Genomic DNA, 22,808 nt, shown 5'->3' with positions numbered 1-22,808 from the left:
CAGTACAAATCCAGCTTGGATGGAAAAATGGATTTTTCACTCCCTTTGTACCACATCTTGACAGAGATGCAAAGGAGCAAATTTTCAAGCCCTTAATTAATGGTGTAGAAAAGTACATCTAGGATATTACTTGAACCTAAACCATGATGGTTGTTTGAGATGGCACTTGTTTAAACCAGATAAATTTAGCTCACACATGTTCATAGCTGCCTTGTCTAAGCTACTGTTTTTTTCTCAGGCTAGATTTGCTAAAGTAAAAGTTATCTATTGTTTTACAGGAATCAATTCTTACTGCATTCAATGACCCTTGAACTAGAGCCAGGACAATGGATTACCTTGCAATGGGGTGGTCAACTATGGTGTGAAATCAGGAGATACAGTTTGCTGGACAGACATCATAAACCAATTGATGGCAGATGGGAGACACCATCAAAAAGATGTGTAAACAGCCTGGGCCCTGCAAGTTTCACCGTGCCTGTGAGAAGAATCTGATGAGGACTCACAGTCGCCAGACTCTTGTTTTGACAAATCCTGGACGGAGGCCTCTGGAATGGAGCCAGAAACTGGACTTAAAGGGGCCCAACATCCAGCAGTTGGGCAGCAGCTGGGGTAGATTAGGCAGCCACTGAAGACTACGGAGGAAGGAACTTCGACGGGACGAGTGACAGGAGAGTCCACCCCCATGCAAGGTTATTCAGAGACTTGATGTGTGAACCAAGGGAAACTTTATCACTTTAGGGAACTATCTCGAACAGAAGAATGTGTGGTTATCATTTCTGCTATAATAAAGCTGCCTTCCTTTTGTTTCTTTAATATAAAATCTCACATACACACACAAAATGTTTTTTTCTTTCTTGTTAATAAAGTTATCGTTCCTTCATTTTTTATCATTAATAATTGTTTAGTAAAAATGTTTTTTTCACATATTATTTGGTATTGAGTCACTCATTCCTGTTATACCCAGAGTACGGCTCCAAGCCCAAATGGGACTCTGCCAGGGGACTCTCATGCTCCTATAATACAACAGCCCATGGCAACTTTCCATGGAAGTGTAGGAGCTGCAATACCTGCCTTCTACCTACTCCTTTCTTAATGACTATGGCCCTACGCAGTCTATCCAAGTGAAACAGCAATTTACTTATACTTCTTTCAATTTAGTATACTGTATTCTCCGTTCAAAATGTGGTCTCCTCTAAACTGGGGAGACCAAATGCAGATGGGGTGACTGCTTTGCGGATCGCCTCCATTCAATTTAGATATGTAATCCTGAGCTCCCAGTCACTTGCATTTTAATTCTCCACCTTGCTCCCACTCTGACTTTTCTGTCCTTGGCTTGCTGCAGTATTCCAATGAAGCTCAACATAAGCACAAGGAACAGCAACTCATCTTTCAACTGGGCACTTCACAGACTTCTGGACTCAACAGTGAGCTTAACAATTTTAGATCATAACCTCGTCCTCATTTTGCTTTGTGTTTCTTTGCTGATTTGTTTCACTTCCCTTTCATTTCTTCCCTTGCTTCTTCCACTTTATAGTCAGACAGCAGTTATCCTGCCATTCACACTTCCTCTCGGCACATCGTCTGGTTCTTTACTTGTTCCATTACTGCACCCTTTGGTCTTGCAGCATGAAACCTTTTGTCATTTAATCTATTCTGCCCTCCACTATCGCCTTTTGTTCTTCTTCCCACTCTCCCCCTTTCACTCACTCAAAACCTATTACATTTCTAACTTCTCCCAGTTCTGACAAAAGGTTACAGACCTGAAACATTAACTCTGTTTCCCTCTCGACGTGTGCTACCAGACCTACTGAGTATTTCAAGTATTTTCCATTTTGAGTCCTTAACCCCAACTCAGGAGACCAGGATAAAATAATTCATGATAGGATCCTGATGACCTTACGGTGGTAAGTAACTCAAAAGTATTTTAGCTACCTGCCTGCTCTGTTTCTGCTTAGCGAGTAACATTAGAATCGACTCCTAGGGCGGAATTTTACACTCCCGAAGTCAGTGGACTTGTGAATGGCTTGCCGCATTTTACAGCCCCACCCCCAAAGCGATAGGGCCGTAAAATTCCACCCCTAGGTCTAATTCAAGGGGCCAATCCAACAAAAGTACCAATTAACTTGAAGATCTTGAGCTAAATGCTAACATTTTTGGTGAAAGTAAAGTTCAGCTTGTGGAACAAGTAATGTTTTAGAATGCCAGGAGAAGGAAGGAATATGAAAGTAACAAAGTTATGCTTTAGGCCACAGTTGGAGTATAACATTCAATTCCGGGCACCACGCTTTCAGAAGGATGTCAAGACCTTAGAGAGGGTGAAGAGGAGATTTACCAGAATGGTCTCAGGATGGGGGGTCTTCAGTCACTTGGAGGGATTAGAAAACTGGCATTGTCTCTTTCGATCATAGAAGGTTAACGGGAGATTTTACATGTGCGTTCAAAAACTTGAACAGCTTTAATAAAGAAGGAGAAATTGTTTTCATGTCAGAATGGAGAGTAAGCAGAGGACACAGATTTCAGGTAACTGGCATGAGAATCAAAGGCAAGATGAGAAGCATTTATTTTAATGCAAGTTATTATGATATGGCTGAAAGGTTGGTGGAAGCAGATTCAAAGATAACTTTCAAAAGGGAATTGGATAAATATTTGAAGAGGAAAAAAATGCAGGGTTTTTGGGCCGGGGCAGGGAATGGGAATAATTGGATAGTTCTTTGAAAGACTCAGCATAGGCATTATGGACCAAATAACTTCCTACTCGGCTGTATCATTCTATGATTCTATAAGCTGAGAATGTATGCCAGGAGTAACAGCAAGGAGAGATATAAATTTTAAAAACAGAGATTGATGCAGAAAAATAATAATTTGATCATTTTCAAATGTTGAAGAGTTTACAAAACTCCACTTTATGCACCAGGAGCGCAAAAACACAGAGATACTTTACGCTTCTCCATTGATTACACCATTCCACCTGTTGTAAGAAGAGTATGAAAACATGGGACATGAACAAAAGATAAAAATATGAAAGGAATTTCAGTATAATCTTGTTTTCAGCACCATCTATAGCTTTGCATCCTCATTGATATACACCATGCAAAATTATCTGAGACTCTGCAGTTCAGCAAGTGGCTCATTGGGAAATTATGGGCAAGTCATCATGATTTTCTGATAAACACCCCATGAATTATGTGGAGTCTCAGGAAACATTTAATCTCTAATCCTCCAATAATAATTTACAATGAACTCACGGCTGCATGCTTCTGATTTTTTTTGAGTGTGGTTAGTTCCAAAGGTCTCCATTTGTGTAAGGGTAGATGTTCTCTGATTCACAGATAATACCTAAAACAAAATGAGAGAGAATATGATATTGCAAAGGTGACAGATTTATTATATCAAATTTGTTTATATTTTGTGGTTCTTAGAAATATAATTGATGCATAACAACAACAGCATGCTTTTACATGGTACCTTTATTGCAGAAAAATGTTCCAAAGCCCTCCATAAAGGCAAAATAAAAGAAAATTGACACCATTCCAAAGCAGGAGAGATTAGGGTGGGTGAACAAAAACAAAAAATGCTGCACTCAGCAGGCCAGGCAGCATCTACAGACAGAGAAACAGAGTTAACATTTCAGGTCAATGATCTTTCATCAGAGCTGTGAAAAGTTAAAGATGTAATAGGTTTTGCATGATGGCTGGATGGGACAAGGACAAAAGGAAAGTCTTCGATAGGATGAAAGACAGGAGAGATTGAATGACACAAGAGTTAGTCTAACAGAACTAAAAGGAATAGTGATAGGGTAAGAAATGAAAGATGGGCCTAGGGCATATGTGTACTGTCTGATTGTATCTTGGTTACCCATGGCTGCCCCACAGACCTGTTCTTCAGTGCTGCTGTCTGCTGCACACTCCAGGGGCCAAATAGCATTGTGAAGAAACCATGAGCAGCATTTCCCTTTTTAAAGGCACAATCATTTTCAAAGGTAAGTTACAGCTATGCATTGGAGGCCACTGGATAATTGCTTTTGCCATTCAGGAGAAGCAATGGCCCACTAAGAAGAAGAGAACTCTCAGATTTTATGATGCATTATTAATGCTTGGTTGAGCTCCAGGGCTCATGGATTAGATCAGCAGGGGTTCTGTTTTGGCGTTCAGTGCTCAGCAAAGGAATCAGTTTCACACCCTTGCGCCCTCATCTCAATGAATTTCGGGCTTGGCACGATGCTGAACTCTTCTTCCTCCGTCTTCGTCTCCGTGCTCACTTCTTTGGGCAGAAGTCCTCTCCCTGTTCAACGGATCCTTTTACCCACCTCCAATATTCTCCCTCCACCTGGACCCCTCCTTCTGGATTCTTACCTTCTCTTGATCCTTTCATTGAGAACTGTCGGCGTGACATCAGTCCTCTTACCTACTCTAACCTGTCTCTCTCTGAACTTGCTGCACTCCATTCTCTCAGGTCCAACACTAACATTGTCATTAAATCCGCTGACAAGGGTGGTGCTGTTGTTGTCTGGCGCACTGATCACTACCTCGCAGAGGCTGAGTGCCAACTTGCAGACACTTCCTCCTACCTCTCCCTGGACCATGACCCCACCACTGAACATCAAGCATTGTTTCCAGGACTGTTACTGACCTCATCTTCTCTGGAGATCTTCCTTCCACAGCTTTCATCCTCAGTCTCCCAACCTCGGACAGCCCGCTTCTACCTCCTACCCAAAATCCACAAACAGGACTGTCCTGACAGACCGATCGTGTCAGCCTGTTCCTGCCCCACAGAACTCATTACTTGCTATCTTGACTCCATTCTCTCTCCCCTTGTCCAGTCTCTTCCCGCCTACATCCATGATTCCTCTGACACCCTACATCATATCAACAATTTCCAATTCCCTGGCCCCAACCGCCTCCTCTTCACCATGGACGTCCAATCTCTTTCACCTCCATCCCCCACCGGGATGGTCTGATGGCTCTCCACTTCTTCCTCGAAAAGAGGCCCGAACAATCCCCATCCACCACTACTCTCCTCCGTCTGGCTGAACTTGTTCTCACACTGAACAATTTCTCCTTAAACTCCTCTCACTTCCTCCAAATAAAAGGTGTGGCTATGGGTTATGCCTGTCTCTTTATGGGGTATGTGGAACATTCCTTGTTCCAGTCCTACTCCGGCCTTCTTCCGCAACTCTTTCTCCAGTACTTTGATGATTGCTTCGGTGCTGCTTCATGTTCTCGTCTGGACCTGGAAAAATTTATTAATTATGCTTCCAATTCCCACCCCTCCATCATTTTCACATGGTCCATCTCTGACACTTCCCTTCCCTTCCTTGACCTCTCTGTCTCAATTTTTGGTGATAGACTGTCCACCAATATTCATTACAAGCCTACTGACTCCCACAGCTACCTCGACTACAGCTCCTCACACTCCGCTTCCTGTAAGGACTCCATCCCATTCTCTGTTCCTTCGCCTCCATCGCATCTGTTCTGATGATGCCACTTTCCAAAACAGTTCCTCTGACATGTCTTCCTTCTTCCTTAACCGAGGTTTTCCACCCACCATGGTTGACAGGACCCTCAACCATGTCCGGCCTATGTCCCGCGCATCCGCCCTCACTCCTTCCTTTCCCTCCCAGAACCATGATAGGGTCCCCCTTGTCCTCACTTATCACCCCACCAACGTCCGCATTCAAAGGATCATCCTCTGCCATTTCCGCCAACTCCAGCATGATGCCACCACCAAACACATCTTCCCTTCACACCCCCCCCCCCCCCCACCCCCCGGCAGCATTCCACAGGGATTGTTCCCTCCGGGACACCCTTGTCCACTCCTCCATCACCCTCACACCTCAACCCCCTCCCATGGCACCTTCCATGCAACCGCAGAAGGTGCAACACCTACCCCTTTACTTCCTCTCTCCTCACCGTCCAAGGGCCCAAACACTCCTTTCAAGTGAAACAGCATTTCGTTTGTACTTCCCTCAATTTAGTCTACTGCATCCGCTGCTCCCAATGCGGTTTCCTCTACATTGGAGAGACCAAATGCAGACTGGGTAACCACTTTGCAGAACACCTTCGATCTGTCCGCAAGCATGACCTAGACCTCCCTGTCGCTTGCCATTTTAACATTCCACCCTGCTCTCATGCCCACATGTCCGTCCTTGGCCTGCTGCATTGTTCCAGTGATGTTCAATGCAAACCGGAGGAACAGCACCTCATCTTCCGACTAGGCACTTTATAGCCTTCCGGACTGAATATTGAGTTCAACAATTTAGATCATGAATTCTCTCCTCCATCCCTACCCCCTTTCCGATCCCCCTTTTTTCCAATAATTTATATAGATTTTTCTTTTCCCGCCTATTTCCATTATTTTTAAATGTATTTCCATCCATTGTTTTATCTCTACCTTTTAGCCTATTTCGATCCCTTCCCCCCACCCCACCGCAACTAGGGCTATCTGTACCTTGCTCGTCCTGCTTTCTATCCTTAATTTCACCTATTAGCACATTCTTTAGATAATATCACCACCTTCAACACCTCTTTGTCCTTTTGTCTATGACATCTTTTGGCTATCTCCACCTATCACGGGCCCTCTATCTAGCTCTACTTGTCCCATGCCCCCTTAAACCAGCTTAAATTTCACCTCTTTTCTATTTTTCCTTACTTCTGTTGAAGAGTCATATGGACTCAAAACGTTAACTGTGTTCCTCTCCACAGATGCTGTCAGACCTGCTGAGTTTTTCCAGGTATTTTTATTTTTGTTCTGTCTTGGCAGGTGGAAGTGGAGTGTTTGTTTTGATTGATTGGCATCTTTATGGGTGATAACAATTCTTGGTTCTGCTTTGTTAATATCTGAATGTTTATTTAGACAAGATTAAGAGGTGTGAAATGACAGAAAACTTCTATTATTGATATTATTAATGGCTCTGCCTGATTGTTTCAGTATCTGAGTGTCAGTCTGTATCCATATGCAACAAGACCTGGACAATATTCAGGCTTGAGCTGACAAGTGGCAAGTAACACTGGCACCACACAAGTGCCAAGCAATGATCATCTCAAACAAGAGAGAAACTAATCATCTCCCCTTGACATTCCATGGCCTTACCATTGCTGAAGCCCCCACTATCAACACCTTCGTGGTTAGCATTGACCAGAAACTGAACTGGACTAGCCATATAAATATTGTGGCTACACGAGCAGGTCAGAGGCTGGGAATTCTGCGGAGAATAACTCACCTCCTGACTCCCCAAATCCTGTCCACCATCTACAAAGCACAAGTCAGGAGTGTGATGGAATATTCTCCACTTGCCTGGATGAGTGCAGCTCCAATAATACTCAAGAAACTCAACACCATCCAGGACAAAGCAGCCTGCTTGATTGGCACTCCATCCACCACATTTAACATTCACTCCCTCCACCACCGTTGCACAGTGACAGGAGTGTGTACCATCTACAAGATGCACTGCAGCAACTCATCTGGACTCCTTGATGAGTTCTCCAAGACTCCTTTGACAGCACCTTCCAAACCAGCGACCTCTACCACCTAGAAGGGCAAGCGCAGCAGATACATGAGAACACCACCACCTTCAAGTTCCCCTCCAAGTCACACGCCGTCCTGACTTGGAACTATATCACTGTTCTTTCACTGTCACTGGGTCAGGATGCTGGGACTCCCTTCATAACAGCACTGTGGGTACCTACACCAGATGGCTCGCAGTGGTTTAAGAAGGTGGCTCATTACCCTTCTCAAGGGCAATTAGGGATGGGTGATAAATACTGGTCTAGCTAGAAATGCCCACATCCCATGAATGAACAAAAAAAACACTTTTATAGGTTTGTAAGAACAGCAGTTTGTTTTTCAAAGCACATTTCTGAATGGGTGTTTTTTTTTCTCAGAATTTCAAGACTTGCAAGTCTTATTATATGTCTCATTGATTCTGTACATTCTGCAGACTAGGTGGGCATGGAAAGGCCTTAGAGGGCATGGGGGCATGGAAGGCCCATGGGAGGGGGCATGAGAAGTGAGGGGAGGTGGGGTATGTGGAGTGAGAGCTGAAGGACCTAAGAGTTTTTTTTAAAACAACTGCGATGAAGTCCCAGAGAACTGAAATGGGCCTTCTAACCAGCCCACCTTGGCACTCACCCACCCCGATGGCTGCTTCCGATCAGCTTCTGGGGTTGGCGGGTCTGACTCAACCCTGCCCCCACCTCCCCGGAGTGAAAATTGGTTTTCCTGGGGCCCTTTATATCGAAAACATATTGGTAGTGAAAATCTGGCCCACATGTTTATCTTATACAAGGGCTTATTTTACAAATTTGTGCTCCTGGTAGGAAGCTTCACCTACTGGGAATACACATGGGAAAATTGCAGACACACTCCCCACAATTTTCCATTCCTATGGACAAAAACTCAGGTAGAGCACATCCAAACTTCTGCAATATTCATTCCAGCCTGCATGTGAAATTTCAAGAATTAGATAATTGGTTAGCAATTGCAGCAGCAAAACAGAAAATATTAGTAACAATACTGCCCTGGAAATTAGTTTCGAACAGTTCTGAAGCGATTAGTCCTTGACCCTGATCAATAACAAGCCGTTAATGCCTATCACACCTCTATCAGCAGATCAGCCAACCGAAGAATACAAATTTGGGTCACCTGCCTCAACAACAGGAGTGCCCTGGAGTCAGAAGATGCACTCCACATCAACTTTAAAAATAAATAACTACACTTACCTTTTGGTGACAGACACTAGCTAGGCTGCATACATGTCCAGAAAATCTGAGCCAAACGGGCCGAAGGCCTCACAGCAACACAGGTGGCGAGAGAGGGATCCTTAACATTTCCAAGGGATTAAATGCCTATTTTAGGAAATTTGAGGTCGGATGTTCTTTAGGCATCCTTGGGCACAGGATATTAGCCCCCGAAATTGTGCCTCATTGCAGCCATTTCACATTCATAAAATTTCTACTCCTACATTCCGAATCAGGTATAACATGCCCGCACATATTGTGACATTAAACTGTAAGCAAAATATCATGAGGAACTCTGATATAACAGCACTGCCAGCAACATGAGATTTTAAAGCTGTTATCACTTGTAACATACCCCTCCAGCTCACAGATAACAGTAGACACGACAATTTGCTGTGCTATAATATTTTGATTTTCATATTAAGAAAAATGTTCAGATACCACAGGACCTAACAAGATGTACATTTGAACGTATCTGTCCTTCATTCAATAAGGCTTGCCCTCGGGCATTTCCATATGCTCTTCCAGTCATCTCTGGACTCCTATAACTGCAAGTAACTCTGAGAGTACAATTTTAAAACAACTTATTATCTTACATTTTTCCCTGAACCATGTGAGTAAAGCTGAAACTTTGCTACCTTCAGGTACTCTTGGAAAGCAGTAGCTAATATATTTCAGTTTGATTACATGCAAAGCTTAGATAGAGATTTCAGATTCACCATAGTGCATGAATTCAAAGATTTTTTTTCCATCAACACAAATAAAAAGTCACAACAATCTACAAGTTCATTACTTTTTAAAATTTTAACTCAAGCAACAAAACTGCACATCTATAGAAAGAAAAAAATAAGTTTGGTTTTAAATCCTACTCTTTTAATAAAAGCTAGGAAGAAAAAGGATATTCTGACTGCACAACCTTGCTGCCATAGCCTTGCCCACTAGGAGCACAAGCATATTAGGGTATATTTTGACTATGCGAGAGTATAAAAATGGGTGATAGCAAATTGCCACTCTGTCTTACATCTCATTTGAATTGAGGGTATAAGGGCAGTAATTCTGGAGGCATTGGTCATAAACTTCCAATCCTCCTTAGACAGAGCAGCGGTACTAGAGGACTGCAAATGTTACAGCCTTGTTGAAAAAGGGTATAAGGATAAACCCAGCAACTACAGGCCAGTGAGTTTAACTTTGCTGGTGTAAAAGCTTTTAGAAATGATAATCCAGGACAAAATTAGGGAAAGTCAGCATGGATTGTTAAAGGCTTAGAGTTTAAAAGCAAAGAAGCTATGAAGAGCCTTCATAAAATGCTCATTTGGCCTCAACCAGAGTATTTTGTGTCTAAATCTAGCACTGCGGTCTATGAATGCTTTAGAGGGAACGGGAAAGGTTTCTGAGTGGTTCCAGGGATAAGGGGCTTCAGCTGCACATATAGCTTGGAGAAGCTGGGGTTGCTGTTCTTAGAGATGCTGTGAGGAGATTTGATAAAAATCATGTGCTCAAAATCATGAGAGGTCTAGGCAAAGCACAGAGAGAAAAACTGTTGCCATTGGTGGAGGGGTTGAGAACTTGAGGTCACCAATATAAGGTGAATGGCAAAAGAATCAATGGTGAAATGAGGAATAACCTCTTCCTCCCACCACACAGTGAGCGGTTAGGATATGGAATGCATTGCCCGAGTATATGATGGAGGCAAATTTAGTTGTGGTTTTCTAAAAGGAAATGTACAAATACGTGAAAAAAATTGCAGGACTACAAGGAAGCATGGGGGAATGGGACTAGCTGAGTTGCTCTTGCAGAGAGCCGGCACAGACACAGCAGGCTGAATGGCCTCCTCCTTCTGTTCCATAAGCATTCCATGATTCACATGAAGCTCATCTGCCCACTATTAATAATCCATTTCTAACTAGGAGCTTGGTTAACAGCTCCATTAAAATAAAAGGCAATAGAATTTCATAAGAACATCAACGTCTTCTTCACTAATATTTCAACCAAAGCAAGAGCAGAAATCCACATCCCACCATTACTAGTGGTGCAACTTGGAATTATCATGATATATAGAGTAGAAAACATTGCATTCCTAGAGATCTGGTGGCTCTCTTCACATACTTAATTCTTTATCACAGTAAAGTGCCTGTATCACAAAAGTTATTACAGAAGAATTTCCATGGGACTTCTCCCAACTAATCACTCTAACTGTACATAAGCTTAACCAAACAAAATGGATGTCAAAACAAAAGTGGGGAATGCACAAAAGACCAGAGAATTCTCATAGGTTGTACCAGGCTATAGAAATATGGAGGAACAAGGTTGTGAACTGATTTAAAGATTAGATATTTTTGAAGTTCCTGGTGTTTGGAAAACAGGAGCCAAAGCAGGTAAGCAATGATAAGCATGACGGTGAGCAGGACTTGCTGTTGGATTGCATACAGGCAGCAGAGTTTAGGGTTGAGCTGAAGTTTACCTCATCCAAGGCCGCCGTATCAAATAAGCATTCTGACCATTCCAAGGCAGCAGGAAGAGCAGCCAGTGTTGGAAATGCAAGAGCTACAATCAGATAGGTAAAAGTGGCTTAACTTTTTATGGAATGTAAAGCTGAGGTTGCCAATTTGAGATTTGCATTTAGTACATCCACAGTAATATTCCTGCCCTTCTATAATCAGTGACTATATGAAAATAGCAACCTTGCATTATTTATGTATGTGGAATGAAAAGATGCCTACCACCCCTAACCACAAATGTTGGGAACAGTAGTTTACTCACAATGACCTCATTTGTACACAATGATCCCCCTTTTCATAGTTAATTAGTGCTAAACCATCATTGTAACCTAACAACCATATCTGAGGCAAAATGCTTAATTTATTACAGATATATTGGAAAAATTCAGCTCAAGCAACATTCCAACGTTTGTAAATTGATTTACTAAAACTGTGAAAAAATGGCCCCACCATTGCACATTTTAGTCCGCTCTAAGAAAACTTATTTAAATTTGCCAACATTACAGCTGCCTCAAAATACACTTCTAAAATTCTTATGATAACTTCTATTTTTGCCAGCTAACATAGCTTAAATACTGCTCAACATCTTATATTCTGCAGACTATTTACATTGGGAAAAAGTTTAATATTCTGTTGCACTAAAACCAATAAAAAAAACTTTACATATTGTTATCCGCTTTGCAAAGGAACCTGAGTGAGCTAGTTCTTTATCGCAAGTTCGGTATTCAAATAAACTTGAAATTATTTTCAATCTCGCTGCTAATGTGCAACAATCATGATCAGTTCTGCAAACGGACGGACTTCAGCAAATCGCAGGTAGTTCCCACTTTACACATTATTCTAGTTAACAATACAAGGGCGGGTGAATTACTTGTCTTTAACAGCTTCGAAACGACTGCCTAATTATTCAGGAGAGAAAAAATGCTACTGCTTAATTTGTGATTAGATGCGCATTACACTTCCCAGGTCAGCTCGCTAACTGAGTTGTACTGGTATTCCCAATTGGCAATGCCCTCGCCTCACAGACCTGAAACACGCTCTGAGCCACAACTCACTGACCCGCACCAACTTCGCCGACCTGTCACTCAGAAGGAAAGACCGCCCCTCGCCACCTGTCAGTCATCGGGAGAACTCGCCTCTCACCACCTGTCAGTCATCGGGTGGAACCGCCCCTCACTGTGTCATAGTTCATGTACCTGGTGAGGTGGAGAGAGTACCTAGGTGAAAAACTAGTTGGATTCCTATGTATTTGCTGAGAGAAATAATGCACAATTATTGTGAAAGGAGCATCATCATTACATATTCTTTCAGGTTTGTGAACCAAGGGCATTGCCATCCCATCAAGATAAACAATTATGGTAACAGACACGGACAATTTCAGAATAGTTTGTTGGTCATAGAGTCATACAGCACAGAAACAGGCCCTTTGGCCCATTTTGTCCGTGCTGGCCATCAAGCACCTATCTATTCTAATCCCATTTTCCAGCACTTAGCCCGTAGCCTTGTCCCTGTATGCTATGGCGTTTCAAGTGTTCATCTAAATACTTCTTAAATGTTGTGAGGGTTCCTGACTTGACCACCCCATCAGACAGTGTGTTCCAGATTCCAACTACCTTCTGGGTGAAAAAATATTTCCTCAAACCCCCTCTAAACCTCCTGCCCCTTAACTTAGATCTATGCCCCCTGGTTATTGACACCTCAGCTAAGGGGAAAAGTTTCTTCCTATCTACCCTATCAATGCCCTCATAATTTTGTATACTTCTATCAGGTCTCCCCTCAGTCCCCTCTTCTGTAAGGAAAACAACCCCAGTCTATCCAGTCTCTCACCATAACTGAAAGGCTCCAGCCCAGGCAACATCCTGAGAAATCTCCTCTGCACCCTCTTCAGTGAAATCACATCCTTGCTATAGTGTGGTGACCAGAACTGCACACAGTACTCCAGCTGTGGCCTAACCAGCTCCAGCATAACATCCCTGCTCTTATATTATATGCCTTGGCTAATAAAGACAAGTTTCCCATATGCCTTCTTAACCATCTTATCTACCTGTGCTGCTACCTTCAGGGATCTATGGACATGTACACCAAGTTCCCTCTGATCCTTTGTACTTCCTAGGGCCCTACCATTCATTGTATATTACCTTGCCATGTTAGTTCTCACAAAATGCATCACCCCACACTTCTCAGGATTAAATTCCATTTGCCACTGCTCTACCCATTTTACCAGCCCTGTATATTGTCCTGTAATCTAATGTTTTCCTCCTCACTATTTACGACACCACCAATTTTCATTTCATCTGCAAACTGACTGATCATACCTCCTATATTCACGTCTAAATCATTACAAACAGCAAGGGTCCCAGCACCGATCCCTGTGGTACACCACTTGTCACAGGCTTCCAATCACAAAATCAATCTTCGAACATCAGCCCCTGCCTCCTGCCACTAAGCCAATTTTGGATCCAATTTGCCAAATTGCCCTGAATCCCATGGTGGGACCTTGTCAAAAGCCTTACTGAAGTCCATATAGATCATATCAACTGAAATACCCTCATCTACACAACTAGTCACCTCCTCAAAAAATTCAATCAAGTCCTATCACTTGCTTTGCAACTATCAGGGTTTGTCACAGACATCGGTGTTTTGGGGGCCTGTTTGGCCAACATGTAGGTGATTGATAACAGAAATCAGCATGAATCAGGCCTCTACCCACCTAATAATTCCTTGTACATGGTAAACAGTAATTCGTTTGTGAACAGAATTTTCCACTTACAGAGGCTGAAGAATTGCCCTTACTACATGATGGAAGAGAGGCTCAATCCAGTATTTTGGTGTTGGACTCAAGTAAGCTTGTGATTCAGGGATGAGAAGGGGGGTGACAGCAGTGACATGGAAGGGAAGGTGGAGTGATGGAGATATGCAATTCAATGCCATGGAAAAGAAGAAGAAAGGGCAGAATTGGAGGGCAAAGGATTGTGAGGGAAGTCTTTATGAAGGTTATAGGGAAAGGGATTGTAGTGAAGGCTAGAGAGAAGCAGAAAGAAAAAAAAAGCACTGAACTGAAAATAGTGCTTTGTGGTGGGGAGGAAAGCAGGTGTCAGCATGAACTGATTGAGTGGGGAGAAAGACCGTCAGCATTAGCCAATGGAGAGGGGTCAGGGGGACTTGAACAGGGAAGTAATGCCAACATGAACTGAGGGGAAGAAGAGAGCTAGGTTGAACTGGAGTGGGTGAAAGCACAGATGAAAAAACCAATAAAAACTGGGAAATAAGAACACTAGTCTGCACTGGTCTTGTATACTTAAAAGGGAACATCAGTAAAAATTGGGAAATAAGAGTACTGGTCCTAATTGTTTCCTCCTTCTGGGAGAAGAGTACCTGCTTGAACTGGGTCAGAAAAGGTTGAACAATGGGTTTCTGTGACAGGGTCTGAAGAGGATAGAGTGTCTCTGAACTGACATGGCAATGTGGGGGTATGGGAACAGAATGCACAGATTGATCATTAAAGTGATTTTTAGTCAAAGTATAATTTTGCCACCTGGAAATCAAAATATCACTTTTTGTTAAAAATCTATTAATTCTGAAGTATCAAAGTGCTTAAAATGTTTCAGAAAGCATCATTTTTAATGTAAGAATTCAAAACTTTCAAACTGTGTTTCTGCTCACAAATGAACACATTGAAGTTATTTCCTGTAGCCAAAGGCACTGACGGTGAAAATCTGAGTCACAGTGCAAACTATGATTGCTTGGATCTCTGATATTCCAACTGCTCTAATGTTGAGTGCCCTGTCATGCTGCAATGCTGTGAAATAAAATTTGCTTCCTGGGAAAAAACAATGCAATTCACTTACTTAATCTTGCATCTGTGCACAGTGGATTGGCTAATGAAGTTAATAGTGTGAGTGAGAGTGGTAGCAGAGAAAACATCAAAGTGGAAGACCTACCACCTCGTTTCAGCTCCGCTAACATTTTCTTGGGGCTTACTGCGGGATAGCAAATTCTTAGTACTAGGGCAGTTTACATGAGATAACTGTTCATTACTTACTAAGGTTATATTGGAGACCATACGAGAGACTCTTGGTTGTACAAGCGTCATCATTCATTGTAAAAACTGTCCCATTGAAAATTGTCCTGAATAAACAGGGCCCAAGCATGTAACCATAATGATAAATGATGCAATGATGGTTCAGAAAATGAGCATCTCCTTGTTGGTGTTTATATCCTCCCAAAGATCCTGGGTTTCAACATCTGATAAAAGAAGATATTACATATTTCATCTGCCCATCGCTCATGGAGAGGTACAAGCAACAGATCCCATTAAATCAAAGAGCAATGAATCAGACAAGGTGCAATTGCAAAGCTGTTTTAGCCATCTATATCATAAGTTAGCCATACTAAGTCATCTCAAGTCATATTCAACTGAGCCATTTTAAAGTTCAGACTTGCTCTATCTAAAATTCATACAAATAAAAGACAGACATGCTTGTTTTCATCGCTTATATCTGCAAGCAAATTAGCATTGCTTTCACCTGCCAGAGATGTAACACTCGGCAAAATTAGAATGGATTGTAATGGGACAGGAAAATTTGAATGAGATTGTACGCTCAAAACAAAGAAAAAAATTAAGAGATTGTTATTAAGCCTAAGAGTTTTCAAAAGCAGTATAGGTCAGATAACATATGGCAATGTAAAGAAAATATTTTTCCCAATATTACTGTGGGATACTGTGAAGCGGGCTTGTGGAGGCTGTGTGTATGTTGTGTATGTGTGACTAATTTAATTAGACTGAAGACAGTCAGACTGCAATATTTAAATCATCAAAGGGATAGGCGTAAAGCAGGCATTTTTGAACTGGAGATGGGTGAGCTAAGATGTGATACCAGTAGTTCAGCATGAATAGGAATTTGCATTTGGAGATGAATGAGAAGTGAATTTTTAGCTATTGAATTTCAAAGATGGAAAAAGGAAGTTTTACAACTGGCAAAGATCATAAGTAAATAAAACAAAGTTATTAAGTTTATTTTTCCCGAAAGTGGTGGCCATAAAGACAACATGAAAGATTTTTGGATTCTGGGAAAGGTAACTTTCAAAAGAAAGTTAAGAACAATGGGTTTAAAGATGAAAGGGGAAAAACATGGTTAAGGAAAGGTTAAAAGCTCTATGAGTATGTGGCCATGCGATATTGAAGGATGTGCTGTGCGAGCACAGTCCTGTGAAGTAAGCAGCTTCTAGCCACCCAAGTGAAGTGTCTGGTTGTTCCAGAAAGCAAGGTTTGGCTGCAAGCCTTGGATTTCCATTGTTGAGTGAGAGGGAAAGAGAAGCTTGTGAAATACCTCCCTTATAGAACACTGGGTGCTTTGCGGTAATATTACTGAATGTTTTATAGATTAAGAATCTATAGGTACTGAGGCCTGGAAAAGGATGTTTATTTGTGAGTCTTGCTAAGTAGAAACCTTTTGGGAAATGTTGTAAGACTAAATTTAATTGTGTATCTGTAATCTTATGTGTTTAAGTTTTCTTTTCTTTTATTAATTTTTCAATTTAACATTTAAAATCTCTAAAAGTGGTGGTGGAATCTTTACTTCTGACTTCAGTACACATACCTCCTTGTAATAAAAATACAAATTGCAAACCGTTGTGATAGCTTGGCCAAGTTTCCCTTTAAGATTTGGTCAGCCTGGCAATTACCACCTGCCTTATCATAACAATAGGCAAGGACCATAAGGGCAGATATTATGAAATTTCATTCCCAGTTGGGAGCTTCACCTGCCACAAGTGAGCATAATGAATTCAGACACTCTTTCCCCATATTCAGTGTGGATGCATTTTAATTTTAATCCTATAAAGGACTTCAGCATGGCATTGTTAAATCAGCTTCTGGGTCTGATCTTTAGATTTGCAAGAACAAAGTTACGTTCTTGCTACAAACAAGTTCAGAATTTGGCAATTTTGTAGATTCTCACAGATACATAAAGCTAGATTCCATATGCTTTTCCAAAATCCCTGTGACTTGCTATGCTCCCAGGAGGAATGGAAATGGTTTCCTGGACAGACTCTGCAGAGTATACAGCATATCACATTTGGTCAAAAGCAAAATAATATGGATGCTGGTAATCTGAACTAAACTGAAAAATGCAGGAAATACTCAGCAGGTTGGCAGCATCTGTGGAGAGAGAAACACAGTTTCAAATCTTTGATCTTTCAGAACTGGCGCAAAATTAGAAACGTAATACGTTTGAGCAAGTGAAAGGAGAAGCTGGACAAAGAACAAAAGGGAAATATCTGTAATGGGGTTGAGGGCAAGAGAGATTAAATGACAAAAGGTTTCATAGTGCAAGGCCAAAGGAAATAGTAATAGGACAAGTAAAGATACAAAAGATGCATCTAGAGGGGTGTAATGACAGGATCCTAAATGTCTTCTGAAAGGAAAGAAAATGAAATATGAAATAAACAAGATGGAAAAAAACACAGCAACGCAACATGAAACACATTGGAGGTAGAGGTTACAACCTAAAGTTGTTGAATTCAATGTTGAGCCCAGAAGGCTGTAAAGTAACCAGTCAAAAGATGAGGTGCTGTTCCTTGAGCTTGTGTTAAGCTTCATCGGAATACTGCAGGAGGCCAAGAACAGAAAGGTCAGAGTTGAAACATGATCGAGAATTTAAATGACAGGCAACTGAAAGTTCGGAGTCATGCATGTAGATTGAATAGAAGTGTTCGCAAAGTAGTCACCCAGGCTGTACTTTGTCTATCTAATGCAGAGGCAACAACATTGTGAGCAGTAGACATAATACAATAAATTGAAACTTTAACAGTTTTCAGTTTCCTGGCCCTAATTCTCTCCTCTCCATGGATGTTGTAGGTGATTTTACCTCTTTCTTAAATTTGAAGACTGAGAATTACACTTGACACCATCTCATACTAAATCCAACACACTTATTGGGAATTTGCAACAAACCAGTTTCAATTAAATCACACAGTTGCCCTCAGGTGGTCAATCTAAGATGACTGTAGGTTGCTTAGGAATGATCTTTGTGACCTACCTGCTTCATTTACCATAACGTCAAGACATATCTCCTGTCTTTTTTCTTCAGTGCTGCTGTGTGCAACTCATCAGGGGTTTACACACAGAATACAGTTTGTGAAAGAGCCCGTGCACAACCCTCTGCCAGATGCAGATTGGTTAGTTGGGTGCATAATTGGGTGATTAGCATATTTCCAAGTTGTCCTACATTGGAATTAGCCACATAAAGACTTCTTCCCATCCCACGGTGATTACCTGTTTGGTTTAAATCAACCTCTGCTAATTTTATGAGAATGGATGTTATTTTTTAAATATATTTTGGGGAATATTATGATATTCTGTAAAAAGGCTGGGTGCCTGTGAGTGATTTAATTAAGCTGGGCAGAGTAGATAGGAGTCAGGTTTTCTGGGTGTTTAAAAACATGAAAAAGTTAAAGGTGTTAAGTTTGAGGCACAAGTAAATAGGTTAGATCTAACATATGCTTTTTTTAGATAAATTAAGATTGTTTGAATTTCAAATGGGATTCAGATATGCCAAGGAAGATTGCATCTTTTGGAAGCCCACAGGTAAATAGTGGCAGTGATATTATATTTGTATTGACCCAAAAGCAAAGACAAGATGGAAATATGAAAGATTTTATATTTGGAAGGGTTTGAGTTTCAAACGGATGTGAGAACAATGGGACTGGGATGAAAGGGGGAAAAGGTATATTAAAGTTGCTGTGAATAGCTGTTTTTTTAAGCTATTGAGCTAGATAGTTGTCATGCCATTAATCTGGAGATGGCTGGAGCTGTTTGAGCAGTTGAGAACTCTTGGGCCACAGCAAGCATTTTTATTCTGAAGTGAATTCCATAGCAAAGTGGAAGAGGATGCAGGTCATGTGGTACACCTTTATTGAAGCTACAGCAGTCTGCCTTGTGTGATATTAAAGGATTGCATATTTAAATATCTATAGAGTGTTGCCTGGAAAGTGTTTACTTGTGAGTTTGGCTAAGTAGTGACTTTTTAGGGAAATGTTTTGTAAGACTATAAGCTTAATTGTGCAACTATGGTTTTATGTGCTTAAGTTTTCTTTTTTTTGTTAATAAAACTTACTTTTAATTTTTAAAAACTCAGAAGTGTTATTGGATCTCTTACTGCTGAGATTGGTACATCTTCTCATTATTAGAATACAAAAAAAAGGGTGTGGCCCATAATCCAAATTTCCATCTGGGATTTGGTTTGCGTAACAATTAACACCGGCTGTGGTCATGACAAATTTGAGGGCTCTTTGCAGAATTATTATAGTTCCTTGATTGGATTGGAGTTTCTGAATCCAAGGGATAATGAGTACAAGAAGAACGCTGAACTCAGGAGTTTTGTATTGAAGGGTTTTAAAGTGGTTGGACTGCAACATGGCTTTGTCAATTGCTATGACTTTCCTGGGAGTGGAAAATGTATCTGTGGAGTATTTGAAATCTCTGACTAAAGCTCAGTTGAAAGAATTAGCAGAGAAAGTGCAGGTGGAGATAAAAGCAGAATTTTGTAAGGCAGAAATGGTTAATGTACTTACCCAGCATTTAAAGTTGGAGAACGGGATACCTGAAACTAGTGTCTCACAGATAAAGGTAGTGACACTTCGGTTGCAAATTAAGATTCTTGAACAGAAATGAAACTGAAAAGAATTGACTTGGAAGAAAGAGAAATGAAAAAATTCGAGTTAAAGAAAAGAGAAGGAAAAAGAAAAGGATAGATTAAAAGAAATAGAAATAAAAAAACTTCAATAGGAAAAAGAGGAGCAGGAAAAGGAAAAGAGAAGATTAGAAGAGATCAAAATGCAAAGGCTTGAACTTGAACTTCAGAGAGAGATGTTTGCAAGTGAGGAAAGAGAGAGGGAAGAAATAGGGAGAGAAAAAAGCTAGACAGTATGAATTGCCTAAAGTGAAACTAGAATGAAGGAAAAAAGGAGAGATGGTGATTCAGATGGTGACTTTGATTCCTTGGAGGAGTTTGATTTAACTAAAAATCTGTGGTTAATGCCTAAATTTACAGAGGATGGAATTAAAAGATATTTTACCTCATTTGAAAAGAGAGCTATGAAATTCAATTGGCCAAGACATGCTTGGGTTATCATGTTACAGAGTGTTTTTTCAGGTACAGCAATGAATGTGTATGCATGCTTAGAGGAGCAGTCTGGAGATTATGAAACAGTAAAGAAGGCAATATTAAATGCATATGAGCTTGTCCCTGAAGTTTAGAACTTTAAGGAAGATACTTAATCAGACATTTGTAGAGTTACAAGAGAAAAAGAAATAATCTGGGATCAGCGGTTCAGGGCATTAAAGTTAGATAAGACTTGAAAATGTAAGCGAGGTTATGATTATGGAGGACATTAAGACATATTTAGATGAAAGACAAAGTAAAATGATCAGGGGAGCTACAGTTTTAGTTGATATGTGTGATATTTCACACAAACTGTTAAGAATAGGAAAAGGGTTATATAGTAATCAGAAGGGAAGTTGGAGATTTAGAAAATCTACAGATGGTAAAAATGTTAGTAATAAGGATCAAGCTGAAGGATGCCAGTCTATTAAAGATGTAAAAGTGAAAAGTAGAGTTGCAGGAAAGAAACTGATACGCTACTGTTGTGGTAAGGTTGAGCACTTGAGATCAAGTTGCTGATCAAGGGGAACCTGGTTGCCATAACTGGAACTCAGAAAAGTTCTGTAAGTAAGAGCACTGTGGGCTCTGAGATCCCTTTAGGTTATGTACAGGTGGAGCAGGAAGTATCAGTGGTAGCTAGAGAAGTCGGAATGTGTTCACAACTTACCCAAGGGAGTTCAGATAGGCAGGTTGCAGAGATGTTTGAAGATTTTATATGCAATGGGAAAATATGTCCATGTGTATAGGGAAGAGCAGGAAAGGATGTAAACATTTTAAGGGATACTGGGGCTAGCCAGTCTTTAATGTTATGGGATAGTGCTATCTGTTGTCCAGACGGGTTATTGCAGGAAAAAATATTAATTAAGGGATTCCAAGGCAAAATCAAACCAATTTTATTGTGTAAGGTAAATTTTATGAAGTGATTTGAAAGCAGGAGAGATGCCTGTTGGGGTAGTGGAGATATTGCCTATTGTAGGGGTTCAATTTATTCCAGGGAATGATATAGCTGGAACACAGATATGGACAATGCTTACTGTAGTAGAGCAGCCTGCTGAGACACAATCAACAGAGATTTTACAAAAAGAGCATCCTGGATTGTTTCAAGATTGTGTGGTAATGAGATCACAAACACACAAGTTTAAGCAAGAAGAGGAGGAATCTAAAAAACAGGGGGAGGATACTGAAATTCAGTTGGCTGGATCAGTCTTTGAAAAAAATTACTCAGGAGGAGAAGATTAAAGGGGATGAGATAGGTGTTTAGTTCAATGAAGTTAGTGGAATTATAGCAGAAGGATTCAGATTTAATGAAATTATATAAAACATCTTATTCCGAACAGAAGCAGAATACATTCCAGAGTGTTATTACATTAAGAACAATGTGTTAATGAGGAAATGGAGACCGCCTCATGTTCCGATGAGATGTGGGCAGTAGTGCACCAAGTAATAATTCCATCTAGGTATCAGAATGAAATTTTGAGAGTGGATCATGAAATTCCAATGGCTGGACATTTGGGAATTAGGAAAACTCAAGCTAAGATACAAAAACGTTTTCAATTGGCATAAATTTGTAGTCAAACTCCGTCAAACATGTCATACATGTCAGGTGATAGGAAAGCCTCAATCAGTGATTAAGCCTGCACCTTTAATTCCAATTCCAGCATTTGGAGAAACTTTTAACAGGGTCCTAATTGATTTTATAGTATCCCTCCCTGAAAATAAAAGCGGAAATTAGCACTTACTGACAATCATGGATGTGTCCACCAAATTTCTAGAAGCAATATCTTTTTAAGGAAAATTATAGCAAAGGTGATTGTGGAGGAGTTAACCAAATTCTTTGCGGTATGGAGTACCAAAAGAAATGCAGTCAGATCAGGGATCAAATTTCATGTCACAGCTGTTTAAAGAACAGCCTAGGAATAAAGCAATTTAGGTTGTCAGCCTATCACCCTGAATCACAAGGCACCTTTAGAAAGATAGCATCAGACTTTAAAGACTATGATGAGAGCATATAGTCAAGACTATTCACATGATTGGGATTGAGGGATTCCATTCTTGTTGTTTGCTATTTGCTATTTGCTAATGAGTCAACAGTCCTTTTGAGATAATTTATGGCCATGAAGTGAGGGGACCATTCAAACTGATTCAGGAGAAATTAGTGAAATCAGAGTTCTGAAACAAATTTCCAGGATTATGTGACAGAATTCAGAGAGAGATTGAGTAAGGTGTGTGAATTAGATAGAAAACATTTAAAGATATCTCAACAAGTGATGAAGGCAAAGACAGACAAGAGGGCAAAGGCTCGTTGTTTTGTGGTGGGGGAAAAAGTGTTAGTATTGTTGCGAATGTCAGGTGAACCATTGAAAGCGAGGTTTAGTGAACCTTATCAGATTGAGAAGAGACCGAGTGAAGCA

At 40.8% G+C, this 22,808-nt stretch overlaps 1 protein-coding gene across 1 annotated transcript in view; it reads right to left on the bottom strand.

Annotated features, from left to right (window-relative positions):
* Positions 1–3,322, bottom strand: part of LOC121284135 (piwi-like protein 4) — an 84,249-nt gene extending 80,927 nt beyond the window's left edge. Inside the window, exon 1 of the mRNA XM_041199308.1 lies at positions 3,246–3,322. Coding sequence (XP_041055242.1) covers positions 3,246–3,297 — 52 coding nt within the window. The 5' untranslated portion in view covers positions 3,298–3,322. The remainder of the gene's footprint in view (positions 1–3,245) is intronic.
* Between the last annotated feature and the right edge of the window lie 19,486 nt (positions 3,323–22,808).

The sequence above is a fragment of the Carcharodon carcharias genome, chromosome 11 (assembly GCF_017639515.1).
Source record: "Carcharodon carcharias isolate sCarCar2 chromosome 11, sCarCar2.pri, whole genome shotgun sequence".
NCBI classification, from domain to species: Eukaryota; Metazoa; Chordata; class Chondrichthyes; order Lamniformes; family Lamnidae; genus Carcharodon; species Carcharodon carcharias.
Note: the sequence above shows the minus strand (reverse complement) of the source record. Positions and strands in the feature narration are given on the sequence as shown.